The 26281-nt window shown below is 42.0% G+C and overlaps 1 protein-coding gene across 1 annotated transcript in view; it reads right to left on the bottom strand.

Moving 5' to 3' along the window:
• Positions 1–7367: 7367 nt before the first annotated feature.
• The window catches only part of NUDT14 (nudix hydrolase 14), a 60712-nt gene continuing 41798 nt past the window's right edge, over positions 7368–26281 (bottom strand). The window contains exons 3-5 of the mRNA XM_032188959.1: positions 25306–25370; positions 20222–20459; positions 7368–8984 (exon numbers count right to left, since the gene is read on the bottom strand). Coding sequence (XP_032044850.1) covers positions 8744–8984; positions 20222–20459; positions 25306–25370 — 544 coding nt within the window. The 3' untranslated portion in view covers positions 7368–8743. The remainder of the gene's footprint in view (positions 8985–20221; positions 20460–25305; positions 25371–26281) is intronic.

Genomic DNA, 26281 nt, shown 5'->3' with positions numbered 1-26281 from the left:
CTGCAGGCAGTCACCGACAGATGCTGGAGACACTTTCCTGACCAGAAAAAGGTCCTGGGGGGAGCTCAGAGACAGGTGTGATCCTGGAGGGAGGAAAGATCAATTTCTCTGCATGTTTCCCTCCTCGTACTCTTGTTCTACTCTGCTCCATGGTCAGAAGTCCTGGAAACCCTGCGCGTGCTCCTTTTCCTCAACAGCAGATCTTGTGTTCAGTGTTGACAGTTCCTTGTAAGCCGGACACGTAGCTTCAGGATCTGTGCCAAAACAATCAAGTCAAAGAAAAATGATGCTATCTTCCCGTGCAGTGTACATCAGCACAGCTCCCTTTCTGTCCACAACGCATCTGTATTTACTTCCATCCAAACCGGTTTGGCCCCAAGGCTGCAGATAGAGCTGTGTCATGTCCAGCAGGACAGTGAGCAGCTGAAAAGTTCCCTGGAGCTCTCCTGCTGTCAGAGGAGGCCTTTTGCTGGGGGGTGGCCTCAGATTTCAAAAAAAAAAAAAAATACCTCACAAAACCTAGAAGGATTAGGCCACCATCTTTCATCACTGCAGTGTGGGACACCCAGACCTTTATTGGTGGTAGCTGGAGAAGGATCGTTGGTCCAGACGGGCAGCAATGCCACCAAGGTTCCTAAAGTCATCTACTGATGATAACACCAGAGTCACAGAGCTTTGGGACTGGTCCTGCTGGTGATGCTTGGTTGTTTTAGCACACAGACGGCCAAGGCTTCTGTGCTGAAGGACCTGGAGAAGATACCACTGCCTGAAGGACTCGTAACCTGCAGGCAGAGCAGCAGAACAAGGCCAGGGGAGCCTGTGAGGGACAGCGATGGGCTGAGGGGGACCCAGAGCCCGGTGGCACCGAGCGCTCCCCTCATGGCCCTGCCTGTGAGGCCTGGTCTGCTGGCACCCGCAGCCCTCTCCTGTGAGGCTTTCCACGAGCACTGAAAATCAGCCGTATGATAGATTCAGCATAAAAAAAAAACACATCAGCTTAACTGGGTACCCACACGCAGCTTACCGAGGAAAGCTCCATCCTGAAAAAGAGACTTTTAAATGCAGCTTGGTTTAACCCTGGCTCGTGCAGAGTGCAGCGGCAAAGCCCCCGCTGACGACTGTGAGCAAAATGAGAGCTTTTGGCTCCCGCGTCTATAATTAGACTGAGCAGAAGGCAAAATATTCCATTATGACAACTTCGGAGTTGAAAGAAATAGGTCTTAGCAGATGTTGATTTGCAGGATAAACAAATTAATTCGACTCAGTTTAGTTCCCTCTGCCGTTCAAGTCCTTTGTTCCTTGATTTAAAGTGTCAAATACAGCGCTCGTGCTGCACGCATGACAAAAGCCAGGACAGACACATAAATCTGCAAATAGAAACTACATCCAGTATCCCTGTAGGTCTGTTGGTTTTGTCTATCGTCCTTTAGCCTTGAGGACCTTGGCTTTTACCCAGGGCTGCTGTTCTACAAAGAAAAACTCCATTTTCAAAGCTTTAACAGCTTGCAAGTGAAATGATTGCCTTTGATGCCGAGATCTCCCAGGATTACAGCACTGTATTAGGTTGTACCGAATAAGCAGATTGAGCTTTGTCAATTTAAATTCCCAGTCTCCGAATTTTAGGGGGGGAGGAAGATGCTTTCTCTGCCCCATCGAGTGCAGGGCCTGCTCTCCTGCCTGCTGCTGAGCTGAGCAACACCTCCTGGCACCCCAGGGGCGAGTGCCTGGGCTGGGTGGTCCCATGCCATAAATCATAGCCACTGGGGCCGCTCTCTGGCATCCCATCCCACTTAAAATGATGTCCCTTGTAAAGGGCTAGTTTGTGAGATGATTTGGGGAGGGAATTGGGCCCACACACTCAGAGTTGCGTGCTGAGTCCCTCCCTGTCCACATGGCAAAGTCCTAGAGGCTGGGGATTTCCTTGGAGGGCTGGAAAGCCCAACCCCATGAAGTGTGTTAAATGCAAATGGCTTGGAAATGAGCTCAGCTCAAAAGCAACAAGCAAATAAATTAGTACGGGATCTCTCCTGAGGCCACGTGCTCTTTCTGGAAAGTTGAGCTTGGGTTTAAAGGACTTTGGCTCCTTTAGAGGTCTTGCAGAGGTCTCTGCCTCCTCTGACTTCCAGGTTTAGACCGAGACATAATTCAGCCCTTTTAATAATTAAAAGGCATTTGAGTCTTCTTAGTCCAAAGGAGAAGATAAGCAGCTTTCTGAGTACTAAAACTCTGGCTGGCTTTATAAGGGGCATTAGTGCAATAGTCTTTCTGTGTTCAGTAACAGGAATATTAGTGTGCAGACAGGCTTAGAGAAATAATCTAATATTTTATTGTTCAGCATTTACGTTTCTTCAAACACCCGGCCACCCATGATTGGGGTAAAGGGAAGGGAATATTTTGTGTACAGGGTTCTGAGGCCCCAGAGCATGCGGTGGGGCCCTGCCCAGCACCAGTCCTTGCTCCCAGACCTGTCTGCTCCTGGGGTCCCACCCCCACCAAAGCCTCCTGCATAAAAGATCTAAATCTATTACCTGAGGAATGAAGCGGCCCTCATTTTTGCATCCAGAACAAATGCTCTGTCTTAACTCTGTGCTGCCATGTGCGTACCCTCAGTGTGCTTCATGAAGCTCACAAGGACAAGCCAGCTCCCGAAGCACCAGTCCTGCAATGAGCAGCAGCCAGCCACAACCCCAGGCTCCAGGCAGGTCTGCGGCGATGCTCTCCGACCTCTTCCAGGAGCAGGAGCTCCCAGAACAACATGTTTTACTACGAAACAATTTTACTATGTAAAAATGAGTCACTTTGTTTAGTGTTAAACTACTTGCATTGCATATTTACGTCTTCTCCCTCCCTGCTGAGTTGCAGGCTGCAGGTGGCAGGAGAAGTGATGCAAGGAACAGATTGTCCTGAGCGTGGTGGAGCTCAGAGGCTAGGGCTGTGGGATGTGCTGGTGCCTCTGCCCTGTGGGGCTGTGCACCCAGTAACATCCTTAAACTCATCCTGGAGCTCCTGCCCTGTCCAGTCCCAATCTCTGCAGCCCAAGTTGGGACATGGCAAGGCTGGGTGGTAGGTGAAGGCCAGAGCCCCTGCGATGGGCAGCCGGTTGCATAAGCCCCGTTTCTCTGGAAAAATGGCTAAAAATAGCCAGGGGAGATGTGCCACGGGCTGCACACTCCCTGTGCCAGGCTTGTTTTATATTATTGCAGCAGACCTGGGACTGCAGCCCAGGCTGGGCACGACACCAGCGCCAAGGGCAGGCCTCGAGACGGGCACCTTCGTTAGGTCTGGAGAGGTAACGAGGAAGATCGGGGAGGTCTCAGTTTCTTTATCCCCTGTAAGAAGGTTTGTGCCATAAGATGATACTGTGCTGCAAAGCAGTCTGGTCAAGTGGAAATCAACACTGGCTAAGTAAACGCTGATCATCCTGCTTAGAGACTTGAATTAAAAAGCTTTGCCAATCAGCCTTGATTGATAGAAGAAGGACAGGGCATTAGGATCAGGCACAGGGCATTGGAAGGCAGGACCGTTGCCTCCATTTTTTTTTATTTATTTTAATTAATTAATTAATTTATTTATTTATTTTGCTTTTTTGACATTTGCTGATGCTTTCCCTGTTAATCTAGCTAGGAGCAGAGCTATATTGGTGACAGCAGAATATTTACACATTGCTTTTGCCAGCAAGAAAAAAAATAAATCTGCACATTAGTGTCCATCCAGGAGCTAAATCCTCTGCTGGAGAGAGCTGTCATGGCTGTGATGAGTACAACAGCCAAGGTCGCTCAGTGCTGGGCTGTGTAAGAACCCCTCGGTCCAGATCTTATTCTTTGGGTGCCTTGGCATTACTTTGTCTGCTCATCTGGGATTGATGCGTGGAGGAGGAGCAGTGGCAGCAGAAGCAAGGGCAGAGCAGCCTCCATGTCCTGGGGAGGTCACTGGGAAGCGTTGTCCCTGTTAAGACCCCCACCCTTTCTACTGAATAGCGAAGAGCACAGCATGGACTTGCAATACCTTTGGATTCATTTTCCTGATTCCCTTGCCACAGCAGCACCCTGAAACCCTGGGGCGGGAGCCCGAAGGAGGAGGTTACGAAAGGAGCCGCAGGTTATCGCTGCAAGTGCATTCCTGCGGGGCCGGGCAGCCAAGGCCGCTTTCGGAAAGCCCAGGAGCTGTTTGCACAGCGCCTGCTGCTTGTCCCAAGAACATTTCTTAAATTGTTTCTAGCGCTTTCGAGTGCTTGGTTGCACCTTGTCCAGTTATTTCACCGGTTGCTGCACGAGCTAAAGTGCTCTGGAGCTGGCTGCCAGCATGATCGCTGCAATGTTTTGCTCTTGTAGAATGATTAAATCATGTTAATGCTGCTGTTAATTGCTCCAGTCATCACACCTGCAGCCCCATATTGAAGCACAGTGGGCACAAGCAGAGCCAGTGCCTTTTATTTAAAGGAGGTTGGGGCATGAGGGAAGCCATTCATTGATAATGGTTGATGGACATCTCCATATCACCCGCTGACAGCCCGTTTTCATCCTGACCAAGTGTCCAAAAGGTTTTTTTTTGGAGCCCTACTGCTTTTGAATGCTTTATTAGAGACCAAAGCCAGCACAGGATATTACATCCTCCACCAGCAGAGCAATACAGAGCAGGGTTTAATATGTCCACGATCATGTTTCCAATTCTGAGGCAGGCCGGGGAGCACCACAAGTCTGGGCTGTTCCGCTATGGTCTGACTTCTGCCTTGTAATTTATCTGGAGAGCAATTAAAGCCCTTGTAAAAATGTGTTCCCAATTACAGAGCGAGACTGGCTCTGAAGGATTATACAGATCGAGGGGTAACATTCGCAGCAGCACGGAAGGATTTGTATGAACATCTTCCTGCTTTTTATCAAGCAAAGCCACGCGTGACCCGGTGGGAAGGAAAACTGCCATGGGGCACCTGACCCACAGCCTTCCGTACCTCAAATGTGAATTCGGCTTGGGGCTGAGGGCTCTGAGGGCTCCACCTTGCTGCTGTGCTGCCTCCAGAGAGCCTTTTGGAGAGGCTGAGCCCAAACAGGGGCTGTAAATCGTGCTTAATGCCGGCTGGGCCGCTCGGCAGCAGTCCTGGGACCGCAGAAATGGGAGCTGCAAGCCCACCCTGTGTGCATGGGCCTCATCCTGACCCCTGTGAAGCTGCTCCACGCTTCGGGAGGTGGCTGCGAGCGGCTTCCAGCGAGGGCGTTAATCTGCCACAGCCTCCCTCGCCACGCGCAGGGACCGGCGGCACAGGGGGCACAGCGGGGGCCGCGCAGCCAGACTTTTATGGCCACAAAGGCCAAGTCGCACCTGCTGACGGTTGTGAATAGACTTGCAGACAGCACCAGGTGTGCCATTTCAACAGATTTCACAACTGGGTGTGCCTTTCATCTATGTATAGAGCTCCGGCGAGGGGGATGAAGCCTGCGTGGCGATTGTCCTAATTTAGCAAAAATCCGATTTGGCCGGTGGGTCGCCCTGCTCTGGCCGCGTGTGTATTTCAGGAGCAATTATATCGGTTGCCCTTGGCCTGGCCCCGGCCCCGCAGGGAGTCAGGGCACGCCGCTTTTGTCCTTGGCGGGGAGGGATGGTAATGAGGCAGCGGGCAAAAAGGCGAGCGGCTGCCTGCCAGGGGAGCGGGGCCACGGCAGGAGCATCCCCGCGGACAGGGCACCCCCTCCCCGCAGCCCCATGGTTCATCTGTCAGCCCTTTAGAGAAGGCATTTTTATCAGATCACTACTCGTAGGAGTAGCTTGGGGCTTGTAATTAATTATTTTACAACCATCCCAATAAAGAACAAAAATAAATGTCATCTGTGTACCTGCGAGGTGCTGGTGATGTCTTTTCTGCCGTCTCATAGCGAGCCTGACAGCTACTTTACATCCCAATTTTATAATTTCAGGCTTCATTAGAAGCCTGATTCATAATTTCATTAGATTATCTCTATATCCCAAAGCCATATCAAAAAGATTAAAGAGATGCTAAGACTTGTTTTCTAAATGCAGACCGATCGATGCTGCTCAGCAGAAGGAAGACGCTGACCTCACCGGGCAGGGTGGATGAGATCAGACGTGACTTTTGCACAGGTTTCATCACCAGCAAGCGAGGAAAGGCTGAGGGAGCTGCCCTGCTCAGCCTGGAGAGGAGAAGGCTGAGGGGGGACCTGATCAACGTGCAAGTTTCTGAAGGGAGGATGTCACAGGGATGGGGCCGGACTCTTCTCAGCGTTGCCCAGCAGTCAGACGAGAGGCAACAGGCACAAACCAGAACACAGGAGGCTCCATCTGAACACAACAAAATGTTTCTTTCCTGCAAGGATGACTGAGTACTGGTGCAGGATGCCCAGAGAGGTCGTGGAGTCTCCTTCCCTGGATATATTTAAAAGCCACCTGGGCACAACCTTGTGCTAGGGGACCCTGCTCGAGCAGGGGGCTGGACCAGGTGCTCTCCAGATGTCCCTTCCGACCTCAGCCATCCTGCGAAATGGGGACTCTGTTTTATTCCAAACTGCAGGCTCTCCACGGCCATATACATGTGTGGTGGCATGTCTGAAGGATGTATCTAAAAGGCAGACGTGATTTCAAGATTCCATTAGAAGCACTTTTCTCCTGCCTGGGCTTGGCTGATGTATATCAGATTTGCTCTAATTATGATCTTTGAAATGAGCCCTGATGAGAGAAGTGGTATCTGAATTGCCCTGGTTGTATTTTTATATATATGAATCATCTTCCATTTGGAAAAAAAGTTCAAACCCTTTCTCCTGCATTTTCAAACCTTCCTAACTACTTACAAAAATCACCACCAAAACTGACAGGGAAGAAGGAAAAGGATGTCAATACTTTTGTATTTGATACTGCACAGCCCAACACCAGGCACAACCGTGCTCTGTGTGCATCACATTGCGTTGCTTCTGTCTGATGACTGCATCCAGGGGCGGGACGGACTGCTCTGGTGATGGGGAACAGCCTTCTGCTGCCCAGCAGCTGCAGTTTGTGCTGGATTTTGGCAAATCCAGCAGGGCCTTCACTCATACCCAACACACACACATGCACTTGGGAGGCAGGACATTATTTATCATCTATATTCTACTAGCTTTTAAACGCCTCAGCAGCAATCAGGACACATGGTACTGAGCCCTGTAAGGATGCAGAGCAGCAGAGACCCCACCCTAAAACACCTTCTAATGTAAATACCTCAGACAGACGAGATTTATTTACTTTTCACAATAACTCAGCTGTCGGCTCTGCGGACCAGGCACAGTTCTGTGAATGTGTCTGCACTCTCATAAGAGGTGTCGAACTGCTCCTTCTCCAGTGACTCTCCAAAGAGCTTTCCTCCCTCTCAGCAGAACAAGCAAGTACCAGTTTTAAAGGCTTTTTATTTATGCATTTATTTCTTAAACACCGATTTAGATCAGCAGCAATTTCGAATCACCTGGCGGACACAATCGCTTCCAGCTGATCCGCGCTGCGTTTATCCCAGCCGCTGTGTGAAAGTTTGCACATTCCTGGTGCTCGGCTTCTAAAAATACCTTGTAGTCCTACAAGCACAGATAATGTAGTCATCTTAATTAACATTAACTCAATGAATTGCATAAACAACTGCATAATTAAATGTCCAGACTTGATTCTCTCTCATTCATGCTATTAACAGTTTTTCACATGACAAATCGTCCACATCTAAACCATGCTGATAGAATAATATACGTTCTAATTAGACCACTTTATTAAATCAAATTGCGTTGCTCAGTGTGTCTGTGCAGGATGCACGGCCTTCGACGTAAACTGCACAAATGATGATAAAGCCTCTCATTAAAGCACTTCCGATGGTGGGATTTCAAGGAGCGCTATCTAAGAGGTAAGGCCTGTTCTTCCCATTTTGGCTATAAGGAATCCAAGACCACAGAGCACCTCCGAGAAATCACTTGTATTAGTCACCTCGGAGTCAAATGAAAAGAATTTGGCTACTCAAGTCCTGCTCTAGATGACAAAGTTTGATCTAATTAAGCAACTATTATCCATACAACAAACAAAGAAGCATGTGTTCCAGTCGCAGCCCCCATCATTCATCCCCATCCCGGCTGCTCAGCATTCTAGCGGGCGCAAAGGGAAGTACATAGCCTTACAGCTGGGCTATTGTCCGAATGACACATTAGCAGAAGGATTTACAGGCATGTTTGCTTATGAAATAAAGGTTTGCATGTTCAGAAATGCAAATGTTTTCTCTCTGGTACGGGAGCTACACATCACAGAGAAAGCTGCTCCCTGGAAGCTGTGCTTAGCTCAACAACATAGTTAGGGTATCTGTAACTACTACAGTTGGCTTCCTCCCCCCCCCCCAAAAAAAATATTAGGAGAAACATCCATGAGAACTAGAGTGAATACACGGCTACCAGACCCTACAGACAGCAGCAACAGGTTGGTATAGCAGCTGCACCGAGGCCCTGAGTATCTCTTCAAAATAGTGGTAGAGCATTGCCATGAAAAGAGGGCACATTTATTAGCTGTTGAGTGAGAATCAACATTTGCCTCTCAGAGGCAAACCCTGGTCCCGGAGACACCCACTACTGTTCTGCTAATGATGGAAATTGGGTGAGGATTTTACTTCAGATTTCACTTCCAAATTTATTTTGAGAAACATTTGAGAACTCTGTGGTGAGTTGAGTTGATCAAGGCAGTTTTTTTTTGTACCCATAACCAGCAAGAAATCTTCTCTGAAAGTCACAGTGCTTTGATCTTATTTTTTTGGCAGCTTGGGTGCTATGTTGGTTTGGAACCACATGAAGCTGAAGATAACACCCATTGTCTTCGGGAAAGTCTCATCATAAGCAAACTTCATGGAGTCTTCTAAAGGTATTTCTACAACTTCAATCAGCTCTCCTTCCTCAGGCTGGCCACCTCCTTCACCAGTTCTCATCTGGTCTGTTACTTCTGCATAAAATAACGTTTGCCTAGAACCTGTCACACCAACTCCAGACCTGGAAAAAAGCAGAGAGGAAAGTTGGTTTTAGATAAAAATATGGTAGCTACGAACCAGGAAACCTCGATCCTTAACTTGCGTCTCTAAGCAATGCCAAAATATGTCCTTACCCTCTGTTAATGTAATTGCTTGCAACTTTCATGCTGAAATATCAACACTTTTGAAAACAGCTGCATATGAAATGCTTCTGTCTTCAAATACATTCTGCAACTTTGGGAAAATGTTAGCTTGAGGGAAGATGATAAACTTTTTTTGAAATTGATGAACAGTTGTTACACATATACTTGAAGTCAACAGAAGTTTTTTTCAGTTGATCTTGGTGAGAACAGAACTGCACCAGAGATCTACAAACAACAGAATTAAGCTCCTCAGTGTATCTGTATGCTATTATGCTACATTCGTTTACTTGTTTTTACACAAATATTTAGAGTTTTTACTTAAGAAGATTACGTCCATTCACAGCTGGAGGCCTCTACTCATGGAGTAGATAGATACAGGAATAGAAAGGCAGCCTGAGAGTCTTTCTCTATCCTTCCTGAACTTTAGCCTTGACCCAAATGGACCACCGTAAGCATGCATGTATCTGAAATAATTCAGTCTCCCTGCTAAATTTATTACAGTGGATTTAGTTATTTTAGATTATGTAGTCTTTCTTCAGTTAGACCACTTGCTGTGCATTACACTTATTTGTTAATCCTCTATTTCCTTTGGACAATTTCATTTAGATATTTTAAATAAGGGATGAGCACATAATCCACTCATTTAGTCCTTCCAAAAAAAAATCACTTTGTAATTGCAACTTCCTCATTCTGTATAATTACAAGTGACTTCTCATATTGAAGATGGATCCAAAGTTCACTGAAGCTATCAATCAGGCCTTAGAGAAAGCTGAAAAATTAGCCTCTAAATTATTACACACTCCGAGGATTCTAAGATTTGTAGCAATGTTATAATCCTAAAGTGTACATCCGCGCTTACCCAATCACCAGTCAACTAGGTCCCCCAGCTAATCCAACATAAATACCTCTATACCAGAAGGTCATCATTTGTCTCTCAATTTGCTATGAATGCTGACAATTATTCTGTTTGGTCAATTAATAGTGATTATTGAAGTTGATTCCTTACACCAATATACACCTCATTTTTTAAACATAGAATAGGGAGTGAAAAAGTGAATTATTTTCCTAAAACCACTACTGATGCACTCAGTGACTTTGGGCAAGGCATTTCACCCCTCCAAGATCGTTCCTCTATTTCTAAGAAGTGCTAGAGAAACTTAAGCATCTTCCACACTTCCATGAACTTAGAATAAAGGCTGATATGTGATTTTTTTTTATTCTGGGCTCATCACTATAGTTCAGTGTTTGTAGTACTTTTTTTGATACACACTCTCTGCCCTGTGCCATGATCCCTTTCCCCTGCTCTTAGGGGAAGCTGCCTGGCAAAGCAATGCCATCTATCAGCGGTGCTGCCACTCATCCTGCCATGACCAAAGACCCGACGGCAAACTGCAGTCTCTGAAAGCAGCAGGAGTTGCACACTGCCCCACCGTGCTGGCTTAATTGTCCTAACCTCAGTACAAAAGTAAGGTAGACTCATCTTTCCTCAAGTTGCTATCAGCAACCAGCTTCCAGCAGTTGGAATGCCATTTTTTATGCTGATGTCCGATCGGTCCTCTCTGCTGTTGGGGTGACAGCACACTTTACCACATTCTCCCTGTGTTTAAACACAACACATTTTCTTGATATTATCAAGCAGTAATATATAATATTAAAGAGAAACACTGGAAATACCGATGAGGAGCAGACAGATCCCTTTCAGAGCTCATCACTGCTGGCCATTTATGCTCTGGTCATTCAGTGAGCGATCTGCCCCAGCTTATTCACCTTGTTATCTGCCACTGGCTGCTGAACCATGTGCTGCCCATTCCTCACTACTGGAGTTCTGCCCATGCAAGGAGCCTCACTGACAGTACATATTTTGATGAAATAGTACAGTGTTTGTTCACTTTTTGGCTCTTTTCCTTCTTTTCTTGTGTGAGAAGTCAGAAAGGATTTTATTTTTCTTAATCAACTGGAGAGCCAGATCTGTTTTCCTTTCTATACAGCGATACTTTTTCTTCTATTGTTTCTGCAAGAATTGCATTTTTAGTAGTAAAATAAACATAGGAAGCCTGGGGTTCAGCAATTGTTCTTTGGTAACTGATACTAAGAAATAAAAAGCAAATGTTAATTTATACTGCAAAATTTCCAACACAGAGAATGCAGCTTGCTAGTCTCTACAGGTACTACAAAAAAGGACAGGACTGTGCACAATACATTTAATGTTACATTATTTCTGCTAAGTGTCAAATCTGAACTTCATCTGGGGTGCCCCACCTGGAGAATGAAGATGCTCTTAAATGGACTTATGCCCACGTCCACTTGATATTAGGCAAAGGCTATATAAAAAAAATAGAGACTTTATTGAAGAAGCCCTTCTATCAGAACTTTCTAGCTTGCATATTTACAGTATAATCTCCTGCTATACCACCTGTGACAATTTACTTAGGAAATAGCTGCAGCTGTGGAAATCACAGGAGTTCACTTGCCACACATCTTTTCTTTAAAGTAAAAGACAAATGCTTGCTGTGTGGCTATACCTTAAGACTCAGTTTCTTGTCACTCTAGCTCAGACAGCACCGAGTGATTTCCATATGCTTTTATTTCATCGTGTTATTTACTTATATGACACTTATAATAAATCAGCATTTCTTTTCTTATGGACTGGACACACCAAGTGTGGCTACTGTACTGAATACACTTTCAAAGATGAAAGCACTGGACATCAAAGTCTTTCTTTGTTACGATGCCCAGAGTTATAGTCGGTTCAAGTGGGGTTTCTCCATGCATGCTGGCATATCATTTGCCATGGAAATCAATGAAAAATTTGCAATAATACATAATCAAGACAGGACACAGCCACATGTTCATCCTTTCTATTTGATTACCTACCTTCTTCTGGCACAACTTTGCTGCGTGTTATGCATTAGAGGCTAGTAAGAACTTCAAATGAGCTTTGAATAAAATCAAAGAGTGCTGGTATTAATATTCATGCTATTCTATTCTACTTTTGCCCCAGAACAGCACACTTGACATTTCTAAGACTACTTATAATCCCCTCACTATTTAGATCGGTAACTTTGGAGACTGGTGTCTTACATTATTTATGCACATATTCACTGCATTTGCCGTCTAACTACATGACTAGTTCAACCTCTTTAGTAATAGGTTGACACAGGAACATCCTGTAATGCATTAAAAAAAGACCTTTCTACTTAATATTTCTTAATCTAAATACCTTGGCTTACTCTGCTACTTTTTGCATGGACCTATGTGGAATGCCCTTTACTAAATATTCTCCAATATTGCCTACTGCTGTCTTTCACATTTCCAGACCCTTAGGTATTTCTAGATTCTGCCTGTCCTTAGAAAATTGTCAAAAACAACAACAAAAACCAAACCCCAGTGCTATTGCCAATCCACTTGTCTTAGTACCTTTGGTTTTTATAGAAATGAAAAGTTAGCAGGTCTGTTGCTTTGAAGCCAATCTAAGTCTCCATCTGGATGAAGTAATAACGTGTTTTAAAATATACTTTTGAAAATGTGTATACATTTCAGCAGAGGGAGGAAGAGAGGGGAGTGAGAGAAAGTGAGTCTGCCTGCTAAAGAGGCAACAGGCTACAATTATGTTTTCAGTGTGCTTTCAGGTTTATCTGCCATGAGAAACTTCCTACGCTTTTGCACAATTATTTGCACTTTCTGAGCCCTTTGTTTAAGGAACGCTGATGTGCCTTTATTCATGTTTTCATTACTTCTGCTTACTGCTACCTTCTTCCTCTACCCTGAGTCTGTGACATATGTTTTTCTTTTCCCTAGTATTTCACACTACAAATAAAATGCTTTTGGTCTAAAATGAGTCACCTATTAACAGATTACAACTATATTCATTAGCTTTGCATCTGTGAAAATCACAGGGGTCAGCACACACAGACCGCAAGTGATGAGTTTCACCCTGGGAAAACCACCCCCTGACGAAGGTGTCCCCCCTTCCAGCACACTGGGACCTGCTCTGGGGGAGGGCAAGCAGGGTCTGAACTCGCCGCACTGCCCCACAGCAGGACTTCAAGCTTCAGCCTCACTCCGCAGGCATAGCACCGAGCTGCCCGGATCAGGCATGGCATGGCTCGTACTGACCCAGACCTACCTCACCTGGCTTGACTCGGCTCGCTGTTCCAGATGTATTTTGATGTGCCTGCCTCTCATTTACCACTGTGGGACAAATGCAAATGATCTATACAAAACACAGCTCTGATTTACTCGTCCCTTTCTCATGAGGATACTCTGAGAAGCTCGTAGTTATTTCAATTAACAGCTACGTGGCTGACAGAGACTCTTTGTCAAATCATTAGGGCTTAAGGTCACAAACCCTGTAACCTCAACAGATAGACTTAAAATTAAAATCTTTAGCAATAAACTTTAAGCATTGCTTCAAAGATGGTAAGAAACCTCTACTACCTTTGACAGTAGCAAGTCTAAGAATGTAAGCACATCAAACTGAGGATACCAACGCCGTATGGTTTTCATCACAACAGTAACTTCAATTTAGGTTTAACGCACCAAACCAGACTGTGTGCTGCTGTTCCACATTTCACTTTAATAAAATACCCAAATACTGGGATCAAATCATGCTTATGAACCTGTGGGCAATACACTTGTAGGCAAGAGCACAACAGAGATGCAGTTCTGCAAAGTGCTTTTCCTCACCTCCTGCCCAGGGGTGGGACTGGCTGGCAGGACAAGGCTGTAAGGAGGGTGTTTTATCTCTACTTCCCTCTTAGACCAGGGAAACACAAGAGGCAGATTGTCACTGCAATCTGGCTTTGAAGCACAGCAATAGCAGCTATCACAAAGTCTTTGTTTAGCTTTTCCCTTTCATCAAATAGATGAGGAAATATGCAGCACCTGAACCAGAGCTCACAACACAGGACTTTTCATTCCTCAAGTCTAAGTTCATAAGCATAAAATATATAATTTGATTAGAGTTGGGTGGCAGAATCATAGTGCTTTAAAAAAAAATGTTTAGTAGTTCCCACAAGCTACAAGAGATTGAGTCCACCTCCTATGAGTGCCTATGCTCATTAACAAAGAGTTTCAGCTTCAAATTCTTGTGTACACACACATGCACATTTGTAAGCAGGGTCAAAATTCAAAGTGTGTACTCCAGTATAACTTCCCCTTTTCTCATGTCCAGGTACTCATTTATGCAAATCAAATTTTACATTCAATATTTTAATGTGAAGGAACAGACAAACATCTACGGCAAAATAAACAGGATTCATACTGTGCTCCTCTGCTGAAATGTGGGGAACAAATAAACTAAATCATGATTGGGAAGATGTGTTAGTTAAACTCAGATTTCTGAAAGACAGTAATTAAAAGTTAAATCTCTCATCTTTTAATATTTAATAAATTATATAAAACTAGTTTTATGTGCTCCTATTAACATAGAAATACATGTTTTGGTTTTAATATCACGTAGTAAATGTGAAAACCCTTAATGCCATATATCTATTTATAAAATGTTAACCCTTTGGATGCAGTATTTGGATATATGGTGAATTCATAGTTCAAGTTTACATATAAATGTGACACAAATCTCTGATCAAGATCTATTTAGGCATGCCCCATGTAAACTGATGAACATTGACATCCAGCTCCTATTGTCACTTCTTAGGACCTTTGTACAGTTCTGACATTATAAGCAGCAGGTGCAGGGAAAAAGCAGAGAAGTAATTAACATAAAATTATATTACATTATGCCATCACCCAACAGGTGTACTAGCAGGTGATCTTTCTAATTATAATGCACTCCAGCATTTTGAAGGCCGTTATTCTTTCTACATAATAACCTGTGAATACAAACCATTTTTACCTCATTGCACAGGGACTAATAGCCGTAGCATGGTAATTGGAACATCCAATATTAATTCTGTGAATACCCTCCTTTGTTGTGTACTTTTGGAAAAAATTCAAATGTAGGAAGATTAAAGTAAGTACCTATGTTAATATAGGTAGGCCCTTAAACTAATCCATCTGAATTTTTTACAGCAGGGCTGGGAACCTGCAGATCCTATTGTATCCAATTCATATCCCAAGATTTTGTACAACCGCTGAGAGAAAATGAAGATGGGATGAAGAGGAAAGGAAGATGAACCAGAAGCTCTAAGTAACCTTTTTCCTGATGATCTAACATATTATCAAGGTCCAAATAATTTTTAAAATACTCCTCAAGATGACCAAACATTTTGAGAACTAGAAGAAAATACTGTAAGTATTATTATAACAACATATTTAGTAATAACAACAACAACAACATATTTATCTTTCTCTGTCTTGTAATGAAACAAGTCCCAAGGAAGATAGCTGGAAATATTTCAACATAAGAAACTAACTCAAAGCTAAATTCCACATGGGATTCAAACCAAAAACTGCTGGGATAGGATGACAGAAAGAAAATTTGTTTTATCTGATACACAAGTAAGGCTAGTTCACTTTCAAATTTTTGCTTTTAAGAAACCAAAACCGTATGAAAGCTCACAGATTCATTTTAGAGCTTTTAAAAATGAATAATTTCACTGACAACCATTTTCACGAAGCCCCAGTTTACAGTTACACAGCAGAATTAGCACCTACCATCCATTCAATTTTTGACTTGAAGCCATACACATAGCTGACTAGAACTCAACACAACGCTAGGTGTCAAAACTATCACGATGGAAAATGAAGTCTCCAAAAGTGGATTAGTTGCTGACAGAACAGAAAAAAAAAAAAGAAAAAAAAAGATTACTGTAGTGGCAAAATGAGGCTACTCACTTTGTGCCAGTCACAAATGTAGCAATTTTTGCAGCCATGCTGAGAAGAGGAAACTCATCACAAGGGTGAAAACTATAACGTATTTTTCAGAATGATTCCTGCCTCCATCTACAGAGGTGAACCACGTACATTCAAATCTAGTTTCTGGCTGGCGTAATTCTATCATAAAATCAGATGTTTCTGATTTTCAAAAATACAAGTCCTTTGATTTCCTGCAATCAAGCCCCTCTTAATATATTTGTCATTCTTATGCTCTGCTTCCAATCCAGTCTCCTTCGTTCAGCCACAGCATGCTGTGTCCTTGTTGTTGGAACAATTTGTTCCAAAGACTCTTGCTCAAATAGTGTAAATTCTCAATTCCTGGCTTTCTCACTGACTCCAGCTACTCTGTGGATCATTCAAGGTAATTATGTTTCTGCTTAATTCAGTGCCTGACTTCTATCTGATTAGTATCATGGCACAGGAGCTTTGACAGAGCTTAAAAATGGAGTCCAATAGCTCATTTGTAAATGCTTTTGAAATACCTGTAGCAGGATAGTAAACTTTTTCAGTTAGCTGAGAAACTTTAATAATAATAATAATAATAATAACAACAACAATAACAATAATAATAAATCCTCTAAAAACACTACTGCAGACCCTGGTAATAAATATGAAGAAAATGCTATTTTCAGATTACCTTCAGTCTTTACTGCACCCAATTCTTGAGAACTGAGAGAAGTTCTGCTTAAAGTTTAGGAACTTTCCACATGTCTTTAAACAAATTCCTCTCCACCGCAATGATTGTACTTTTCCTGAGTCCATTTCCTTTTCAGTCCATGTTCTTTCCCTGCATTGTCGCTTCATCTCTTCTTCTCATTTATAATTGAGGAACTTCTATTCCATTTTTCCCCCTAGTCTAAGTTCTCCCCATGCACTGTCCATGTCCCTCTCCTTCTCCATCCATTAGCCACAGAACTGTATTTACTGTTCTGGCCAAAACTGCTTCTCCCTTTACATTTGTTGTGTCTTCTGCTTTCCATATCCTTCTGCCAGGTCTGCTTTTATTCAAGTCAGGCAATTTCCTTCTCATTACCAGGATTCTAGAAATGGGTGTCATTAGGCATACAGGACAACTCCTTGCTTTCAGAGCAAAGGATGTATCACAGAAGCTCCTGCGTGTACGAAAGCCTTCTCACTGCATGCAATTCTCAGCTTTTATCTACAAAAATCTAATAGACTTAACTCGGTAATTCTGCATTATATTTTATCAGTATTCGCAGTGTGGCATTTTTTGCATCGAGAAAAGAACAGCTAACAGATTTGTAAAGAATGTGTGATATGCAGTCAAATAATTCCAGCTACAGTAGGATAACAGCTCTTGTGGGTAGGAGTATCAATACAAACAATATAACTTCCGTTTCTTAAGGCTTTGGATTTTATTTAACATGACTGTTTCATTAAGAAGCTAGGAAATCATTATATAGTTAGAAATTGAAGAAACTGTGAAATTGGTGTAAATCTAGAATGAAAATGGTACTCATGGAGTGGGTATCACTGCTGAATTGGAAACACACACCAAAACAAATTCCACTGTGCATCATCCTCAATTCAGTATGAATCAGTATTTTATTTTAGGACTTGCATGTTGGAAGAGTGACTGCAGGTAGCAAAGCAATGGATGGGTTATTTGTGAGAAGCTAGAGATTAATATTGAAATTCAAAATCATCCCAACAACTTGGAGAATTGGTCTGAAAAAACGGGATGCAATTCAGTAAAGACAAGTTAAAGATCCGGTGTGCAGGCAGGAGTAACAAAAGCACACAGAGAGCCCTGCATTCAAAGAATGACAGTCCAGTACTTCTGCAGAAAATAGTTTTGAAATAAGAGAGGCATTATGGACCAAAGTCAACAACATAATGGAACTGCAAAAGACATCTTACTACAGCATAGAAACAAAATCATCTGTACGACTAGGGAAATAATGGTTGCAGTCAATCTGAAACTGGTATAGCCTCTATTAAAATACTGTGCTCCACTTTGGGCACTATGTTCTTAAGAAAGATGCAGACCAGATGGAGAGAAGGCAGAGGACAGCAGAAGGAATGATCAGACATCAAAAAAACATAGTCTATAAAGAAGCTTAAATCAACTAAGATAGCTTTTCATAGACAAAAATAGAATCAAGAGGAGACCTGTTCAAATAAATGCACGGAAGGTGCAGAAGTACTTCACATCCACTGGGAACAGGGTAATAAATCACAGACTTGAAATGAAGAACAGGAAATTCAGACAAGATATGCGGAAAAACTTGCTTATGGCAGGGACAGTTAGCCACTTCGAACAGAATGCTTGCAGAGGCTATGAAATGATTAGATTTTAGGGAAAGCACAGACGCACATTTGTCAGAAATTATTTAAATCCTGATCTTTGGAAGAGGAGCAGTCTAGACAAGATCCTCCCAAAATTCCTTCCAATTGCATTTGCTAAGGCTTTTCTCTGACCTGCTGCAGTGGAACAATTAATAATATAGAGCTACTATTACACAGATCACTGGGATAACAGATAAAAATAGAAGAATTGCATGATGCATTTTAACTATTAATGACATGCATGGGGCACTAATGTAACACCAGCATAAACCATTTGTAAAAACCTGTTACACTTCGAAAAAGCTCCGAAATTCTTATATGTACCATAGCCATTATGGAAAAAAAAAAAAGTATTCAGCAGAGTCTAGGGGGACCAATTATTTCCTCTCTTTGCATCAAATTCAAGTATCAAACAGATACCAGTCTTTGGCTGAAGGAAAAATAACAGGATATTGCTAATGGAGAGACCATAACATTTAGAATCAAATTTTAATACAGAACACAGTAAGTCCAATAAAGAAACTGAAGAAAATCATTTTTGATGATTCAACCTTTCACATTAATCTGAAAAAGTAAATACTATACAGAGCCTTTTGACTTCTGCATGGATCTCTGTGGGCAGAAAGCTGTGCCCAGATAGACAAAGCAGGACTGGGGGATTAACATATTAAGCATCCTTTGCATGGGTTTCAACAGAGAAAACTCCAGTTGTACGCTCTCTTTGCAAGTCTCAGTGCAATTAAAAAAAAGTCAACCTATAAGATTAAAAGCCACTTACCAATCCAAAATGTGTGCTATTTTAGCAAGCTGAGAATCATTATTGTTGAGTTAAACTTCTATACTGACAGCTACAGAAATTACATTCTACTCTTCCTATTCTGTAGGTATGTGTATATATCTGTATGCTACAGCCCATCAGTGTCACCCAACATATGAAATGCTACAGACAGCTTTTCCTCAGAAATCTGGAAGGCACTTTTTCTTTCAGCAGAACAAACCCTCAATCTAGTTTCAAGGAGTTGTAAGAGACAGCTCCTGTGATTCACCCCTCCCCTCAACAGAAGCACTGCTCGTTAATCCAGCAGGAAATAACATTTGCCAGGATTGACAGCTGTGGATTTGTATTCAATTCCCAAATTAAAAACCAATGACAGGGCCTAGTTCAATGGAGATGTCAAGCAAAACGAAGAAAGTAAAAAACCTGCTGCTTTCTCTGTAAAATACAAAGATACATACATTTTTGATAGCAGTACTGAAAGCTGGGAAGGAGATATAACAGAATTAAAGCTGCATGCAAAGTTTCTCCTGAGCTTTTTTTTTTTTTTCTTTTCTTTCCTTTTTTTAAGTAACTCATATTTTTGTAATTTTCCTCTTACTCCTAATACAGATTTTAAAACACGTTCAAATCTATTTCAATAGCTATTTAAAATACTGCAGCAAATATTATGTAAAAAACTCCACAGTCAAATCAGCAAAATCTTAATATATAACATTAATTACCATTCAATTAAAAGGAGCATTAATTATGCCCTAAATATATGAAGAGACCAAATGGCACAAGTTCTCATATTTCATATTAATAGAATGTAAGAGCCCATCACGAGCAACTTATACCAGCGCAGGAAGAATCAGAGGTAGAACAAGCCTGGCACAGAAAAGCCAGGCAGTTTTCTAGTGCTGTAACAAACTGCTCTTAAGAGCCCAATGCTACTTCTGTCCAGTTCTAACAGCCTTTGGAATAAATCACAATAGTTGAATTCTTACTTGGAATTCCATTCTGTAATTATCAGTTTTTAATTCCTAAATTCTTAATAAATACTCCTTTTACTTGTTGAAAATTACACCTTACACATACTTTCAGATGCCCGTGCTTCTCCAACACACTGCTTAGAACATTAATTCACACTCAAGCCACTTCAGAAATCTGCGACACACAAAAAATGCAGTATTTTTACTTACTGTTACTTACCTGTAAGAAGTGATCTTCCTTAGGTTTGTAATGGGAACACGATAGCCACACTCTTCTAAGATCTCCTCGCATGCAATTTCTTCTAAAGAAAGGTCTGGCTTGTCTATAATGCCAGCACAGAGTTCATAAGTCACTCCTACCGCAGCAGGTAAGGGATCCTCTACACGAGATAAACTCTCCTTGTCCTGGTTCTCAAAGAGCTCAGGATGATGTCTTTCTAGTTCGCACATGTAAACAGCTAAAAAAAAAAAAAAGAAAAAAAAAAAAAGGAAAAGAAATGAAGTGTTTTTTGAGTTTATTTGTATTAATGGAAAAAAAAATATATATAACATATGAATTTTGCCTGGGAATTTACAGATACCAGAGCATCAAGAGCAGCAAATATTCAGTAGAATTATCTATTAAAATTATCACACACTAAAAATGGACTGAAAACTTTAGAGAATAAAGGTTATTTTGCCACTTCTGTAAATTTATTCTTTGAGCTCTATTTGTGCTTTTATCATTTGGAATGAGATCATGCACACCTTTAAAAAAAATAAAATAAAAATAAAAATAGGAAGCTAGTTCATCCAAGAAGTCTACATCCAAATGGAAGCACCAAACAGCTTCCATTTGCTGGGCAATGTGGATATCAGGATTTAATTTAAACTATGCAATTATTTTGCAGGAAAGTTGGGTTGTACATTATGTACCATGTGCACAATGATGAGTCTTTCAGCCTGTCAACTCAGCTGTTATTTAGAAAGGGTATGAAAAGCATGTATGTTTGTTTGAAAAAAAAAAATCCTCTTTTGAACATATAGTTCCTTGCACAGATTCCTGTGTGAAGTTTGAAAAAGACTTCTTGAATTAATCTACAAACAGCTGCCACTGTAATGGACTCCTAAAGAAAGTGCAAATGCCAGATTTTAGCCCTCATTTAAGCAAAACCTCTCACTGATGTCAGCAGAAATTTTGCCTGAGTTAGAACTGCAGGACTGGATGCAAACACACAAAGAATCATTGTTGATAATTCCAGATGACGGTAACTTTAATTTACAGGTATAATTCCATTTAAAATGGCATGTCTACCATCTTGTTGTTCTTGAAAGGTTACCATGAGGGTGTTATAAAACAACCTTAATAAAACTATTTTAAAATTTGAAACAATTTTTATTCCATTAAAATATTTTACATCCATATTTCATGTATGTGTAACATGGTTTTCAAATGAGCTCACCCTTTATTTCCCCTTCTAAATCTTCTACAGCTGGCATATAAAAGAGCTCAAGTTCAATGGACAACCTTTTGTTCTTCCAGTTATTGCATTTAGCTCATTATTTCTTAAAACTGTGTTACACAATCAGATCCCTAAAGAAATGTAGCATAAAAGTAGCACAGTGACAACTTCTCAAGCACTTTCTGTATCCCAGAAATTGGTGCCTAGGCTTCTTCTGTAAGACAGCTTAAAAGGGTCGTACAGTGGACCAGCACTTCATGGGAGCTGTCAGTCTACATAGAAACATGAAGTGCAGAAGAGTGTCCAAAAATTCATCATTGTCCAGAACTCACGACCTTCAAAGCTGTTTGCAGTAAGTACACCTAGGCCATTGAGATGCAAGGATTTAAGGAAAAAAGCCTCCAGTTTTTAGATGAAAGACATGGTAGAGCTCAATTTTCTCCTTAAAACGCAGTAAGGAGGAAAAAAAAGTAGTCCATGCAGAGCCTGAGGGACAGATCCTTGAGAGGTGAATATTGTCGTTAATCCAAAAATATTTTAAAAGCTATGGCAGTTATCACAAATGACAACTACCTCCAGGATCTCGCTGAGATGAGCAGAATACTCTGAAGATTGTATTGTCTTGTCAGTACTGCCATGCCTTTATCAGCGAATACAAAAAGGCACAAAGCACACATTCCAGTAGAGGACTTAGGCACCAAACCAGGATGCAGGTAAGAGTGTGGGAACAGAAATATGAAACTGTGATTACAGTAACTCTCTGTTACAAGCCTGCTGAATCCCTGAAACCCATCCTGTCATTCCAGCAGGCACCTGCCATTCTCCTTCTCCCCCAGCACAACTGGGCTCCATGTGGATCAAAGTTACATTCCTGGAAGGACCCAGTCGAGCAGTCCTCCTCAGAGCAAAACCCTGGAATATGCCAGCATTCAAAGCACACTAACAGCTTTTCTCTGCAGATAAGGAAGAAAACAAGCAGTACTCGTCACTTCTTTAGAAGTGTACGAAAATTAGAGAGTGTTCACTACAGAATCAAGTGTGAATTCATTATCACCACTCCTGGAAAGGTTCAGACTCAATTTCTCTCTCATATAGAAGCAAAGCCTAGAAGGCCAAGCTGCCTGCTAATATTAGGGAACAGAGGAGTCCCCCATCTCTCTCCTGCAGGTGGAAAACTGACCGCACGGCTGACACGCCAAGGGACATAAAGCCACGGACGGAGCATCAGCCTGTGGTCTGTTGGATAGGGCATGCTCTTCGGATGTAAACCTGGGTCTTCCCTCTTTCTCATCACAGGTTGTCAACTTACTGCAAACACATAAAGAGTTCAGACAGCAGAAACCAGAACCCAGGACTCAGCTGCCAGCCCCATGGCCCACCGTGGACACTGGTGCTGTGTCTGGTTGCTCTCTCATGTCTTCTGGTGGCTTATGCTACTTCAGTCAGACAGAGACACTTCTTCACCACCAGGCAGCCTCCTCCATCATCCGATATACGCATGCAACCAGCAGCGGTGCCATGAAGAGCATCTTGACTAATTACCCTGGAGCAGCTCAGCTATGAGGGGTCCCAGAGTGGAAACTGTGGCAGAAGTGCAGTACTTGCCTTTCTTTCTGCAAGTGGGGGACAAGGGAAAGACAGCTCCACCAAACTGGTTGAATAAGATGGTTACAGCTATTCAGAGCAGTCTTTTTAGATGATCCATAAAGGGATTTGTTGCTCTTGCTAGAGAGAATAAAGTAACAGCCTGGACTTGGAGGGGTTAGTGGGGTTCAGCTGACTGGGGAACGTGATAGCTTGCATGTAAACTTCAGATTTCTCTTTGATTACACCAGTGTTTACTATCTCCTGAAACAGAATGTGGCTTATGACTCAAATCTTTGATACTGCTTACTTTGAGTCAGTGCAAAAACAAACATCACAATCCAATAAAAGGTAATTATTCTTACAGTGAAAAAAAACAAGGCGCATGTCCATAGGTACTAAGGCTAGCCTTACCCCAGAACATACAATTTTATTATAATTGAGAGTGTGTGGTCATCTAACTGCTATAACGAGCATTGTCTGAGTCCTTGGTCAGCAAGTAACGTGTGAGGAATTAATATGGAAACTACTGAGATATACGTGTAACTTTCCATTCTCCATGTTCTTTCCAAATATCCCATTTTATGACCATGCAAGGTGGCCTAAGTCTACAGTACACTGAAAAATAGAGTCCTGTGTGCCTCACCAAGGTTGTGTGCTCCTGCCACCCCTCAAGCCACCATGAGATCTTCGAGGACAGTCAGATAAGCTGCCTAACCCTCCACCTTATCTGCCTGCAGCCGTATCAGACCTCTGCTGGGGCTGCATCAGGGCTGGTGCCGCCAAAGGGAACGGGGTGGGAATGTGCGTACGGAGAGGGACAACTGCCTGCAGAAGCAGCGCGGACTTAAATGGGAAAACCTGACTGTGACACCACACCCGAAGGAAGGGCGAGCACAGATGTCACCACCAGGCGTGCAGGGGACGTGCCTGGTGCCTGAGCTGCAGCTGTTTGCTCACCAGAAAAGGGCGGCGTTACCGCCTGCCTGGTGGGACCTTGGCAGGGGCAAGCAGCGAGCAAGCCTTAGCCTTCGCTTCTGCTCTGTGAAACAGGCACCGAGGCAGACAATAACCAGCCGATGGAAATGTAATAATAGCGATGTGAGTCATGGAGGGGCATTGTTGCATTCATGGGGCTGCTATGGGATGTCTGACCCACCACCGGTCCCTATGGCCAGGATTCTGAACAGCTCCAGCCTCTGGAACAGTTCAACTCCAAGAACAATCCAGTCTGCTGAGGCAGATTTGACATTTCCATGGAAACGATATAATGGACTTGTCTGTGTTGCTATTACATACATACATATATATATATATATATATATTTATGCATATACATGTAGGCTTTTGCCTAAGACTGCCTCAAACTGATGAACAGCTATATGAGCGATTTTATTCAGCTGGCAAATAAAAGGCACTGAACTATGGATAAACAGATAAACAAACTCTCCGTGTAATAGCCAACATAGTGCTTCATGATAAATATACACTATTATTATAACAGTGCTGCACAAAACAGAGCCTGTCAAGCTCTGTTGGTAAGCAAGGACAGCATGACACCACCCTAGAAAGTTTTCAATAAAGTCTACCATAAACAGTCTTGGAATGGTTTCTTAGCAACAGTCAGTGAAATATCTCGTGATTTTTTAATTAGCATGCAAACAATATGCATTTCATTTTTAACTTCCAAAAAGTAAATATTGCTTGGAATTAAAAAAAAAAAAAAAAAAAAAAAAAGACAAAAATACTGAAAAATACAGCATATTAACTTAAATTTGTAATATCTCATAAAATGAAACTGTTCATGTATTAGTGAAACATTAGCATAAACAGTCCTGAATTTTTCCCATTTTAAATTTGCAGGTATATAACACACAATAACACAATCTGATTTTATTTTATTTATTTATTTAAGGAAAAAAAGGAATATTGTGGTTCAGAACAAAAGCCCCCAACTAAATACTAGATAGGTAAAGAAGGAACTTCAAATAAAGGCAACTTATTGCATGATCATCATAGAGGTGTTTGAAATTTCATCCAAAAGAGGACAATGACAAGCCCAAAAGCAGAATGTGAGGCTACCCTCATCATTCGTTTCATCTGTAATGGAAATTTCCTTGGTTAAGAATTCCAACCTATTGAAAAGTGTGGGCTATCGTACAAAGAACAGAATATAGAACAAAGATTTTATCACCACAGATGCACCAACTTTTAACTGCTAAACCCTTAAAGCTTGCTTCACAAGAGAGCAAAAGTAAATCTAAAAAAAGAGGATTACCTGGGCGGAACTGCTTCACCACTACAAAGCACTGCCGAGAAGTGTTAAAGATCAGGATTGACACACTGAGGAAGAAGATAAAAAACAAAAGATCAATGCTTTATGAAGGATTAATGCAGCACTATTAGACTTACATCTTGAGAATTTCATTTTAACTACATAAATACATAGAAGATTTATTACTAGAGAGACAATGCAACAAGATCCTTGACCAAAATCCATCAAGAGGAATAGATAATGGGTCATGTTCCCAAAGCAAGTCACTTTTGTCTCTTGCCATATAAAGTAACTTGCCAATCAATTCTTCTCTCCAACAGGAAAAAATAGACAGACCAACTCTAGGGACATGGCTACAAGACAGCAATAACAAGAAAAGAATTTCTTAAAACCATTTTCTTCCCTCCTAACGGGCCCATATTAGGATGCTCTAAATTTTAGGAACAATCCAGCCCCATTCACACCTAGACTTCTGTATAAGCACAGAGCATCTCCTATCCGTAGCTACTTGCTGAACTGGGGTCGTAAAAAATACACCACCCAAGTCCAATTTTGTCCAAATTTAAATCAGAAGTGGTTCTAACTGCTACCACATTCTATGGTTTAAAAGCCAGATTTTAATCTTTCTCCCATCTTCCTGGATGTTTGAAATAAATGTCATAGGGAAACCTGACGGGCTGAGTATTCAGAGACGCTCAGAAAGTGTGAAGTGCTGAAGTTCCCCTCTTTTTTTTTCCAGTAATATTACTCTTTGATTTTACTAGTTAAAAAGAAAAAGAAAACAGACAAAAGTCTCCCTCCTAAGTTGGTAGCCCATTAAAACCTGCAAAAACAAGCACGTATTATGCTTATTACCATAGTAGCATTCTGTCATTTGTTATGCCTCACTGTGTGCAATTGGAAAGTTAATTCATTATTCTATGAATTCTACAATAGATTATACTAACAATGGCATATTTGCAGAGTTTAGTCAAACTAT

The sequence above is a fragment of the Aythya fuligula genome, chromosome 5, assembly GCF_009819795.1.
Source record: "Aythya fuligula isolate bAytFul2 chromosome 5, bAytFul2.pri, whole genome shotgun sequence".
Classification (NCBI taxonomy): domain Eukaryota; kingdom Metazoa; phylum Chordata; class Aves; order Anseriformes; family Anatidae; genus Aythya; species Aythya fuligula.
Note: the sequence above shows the minus strand (reverse complement) of the source record. Positions and strands in the feature narration are given on the sequence as shown.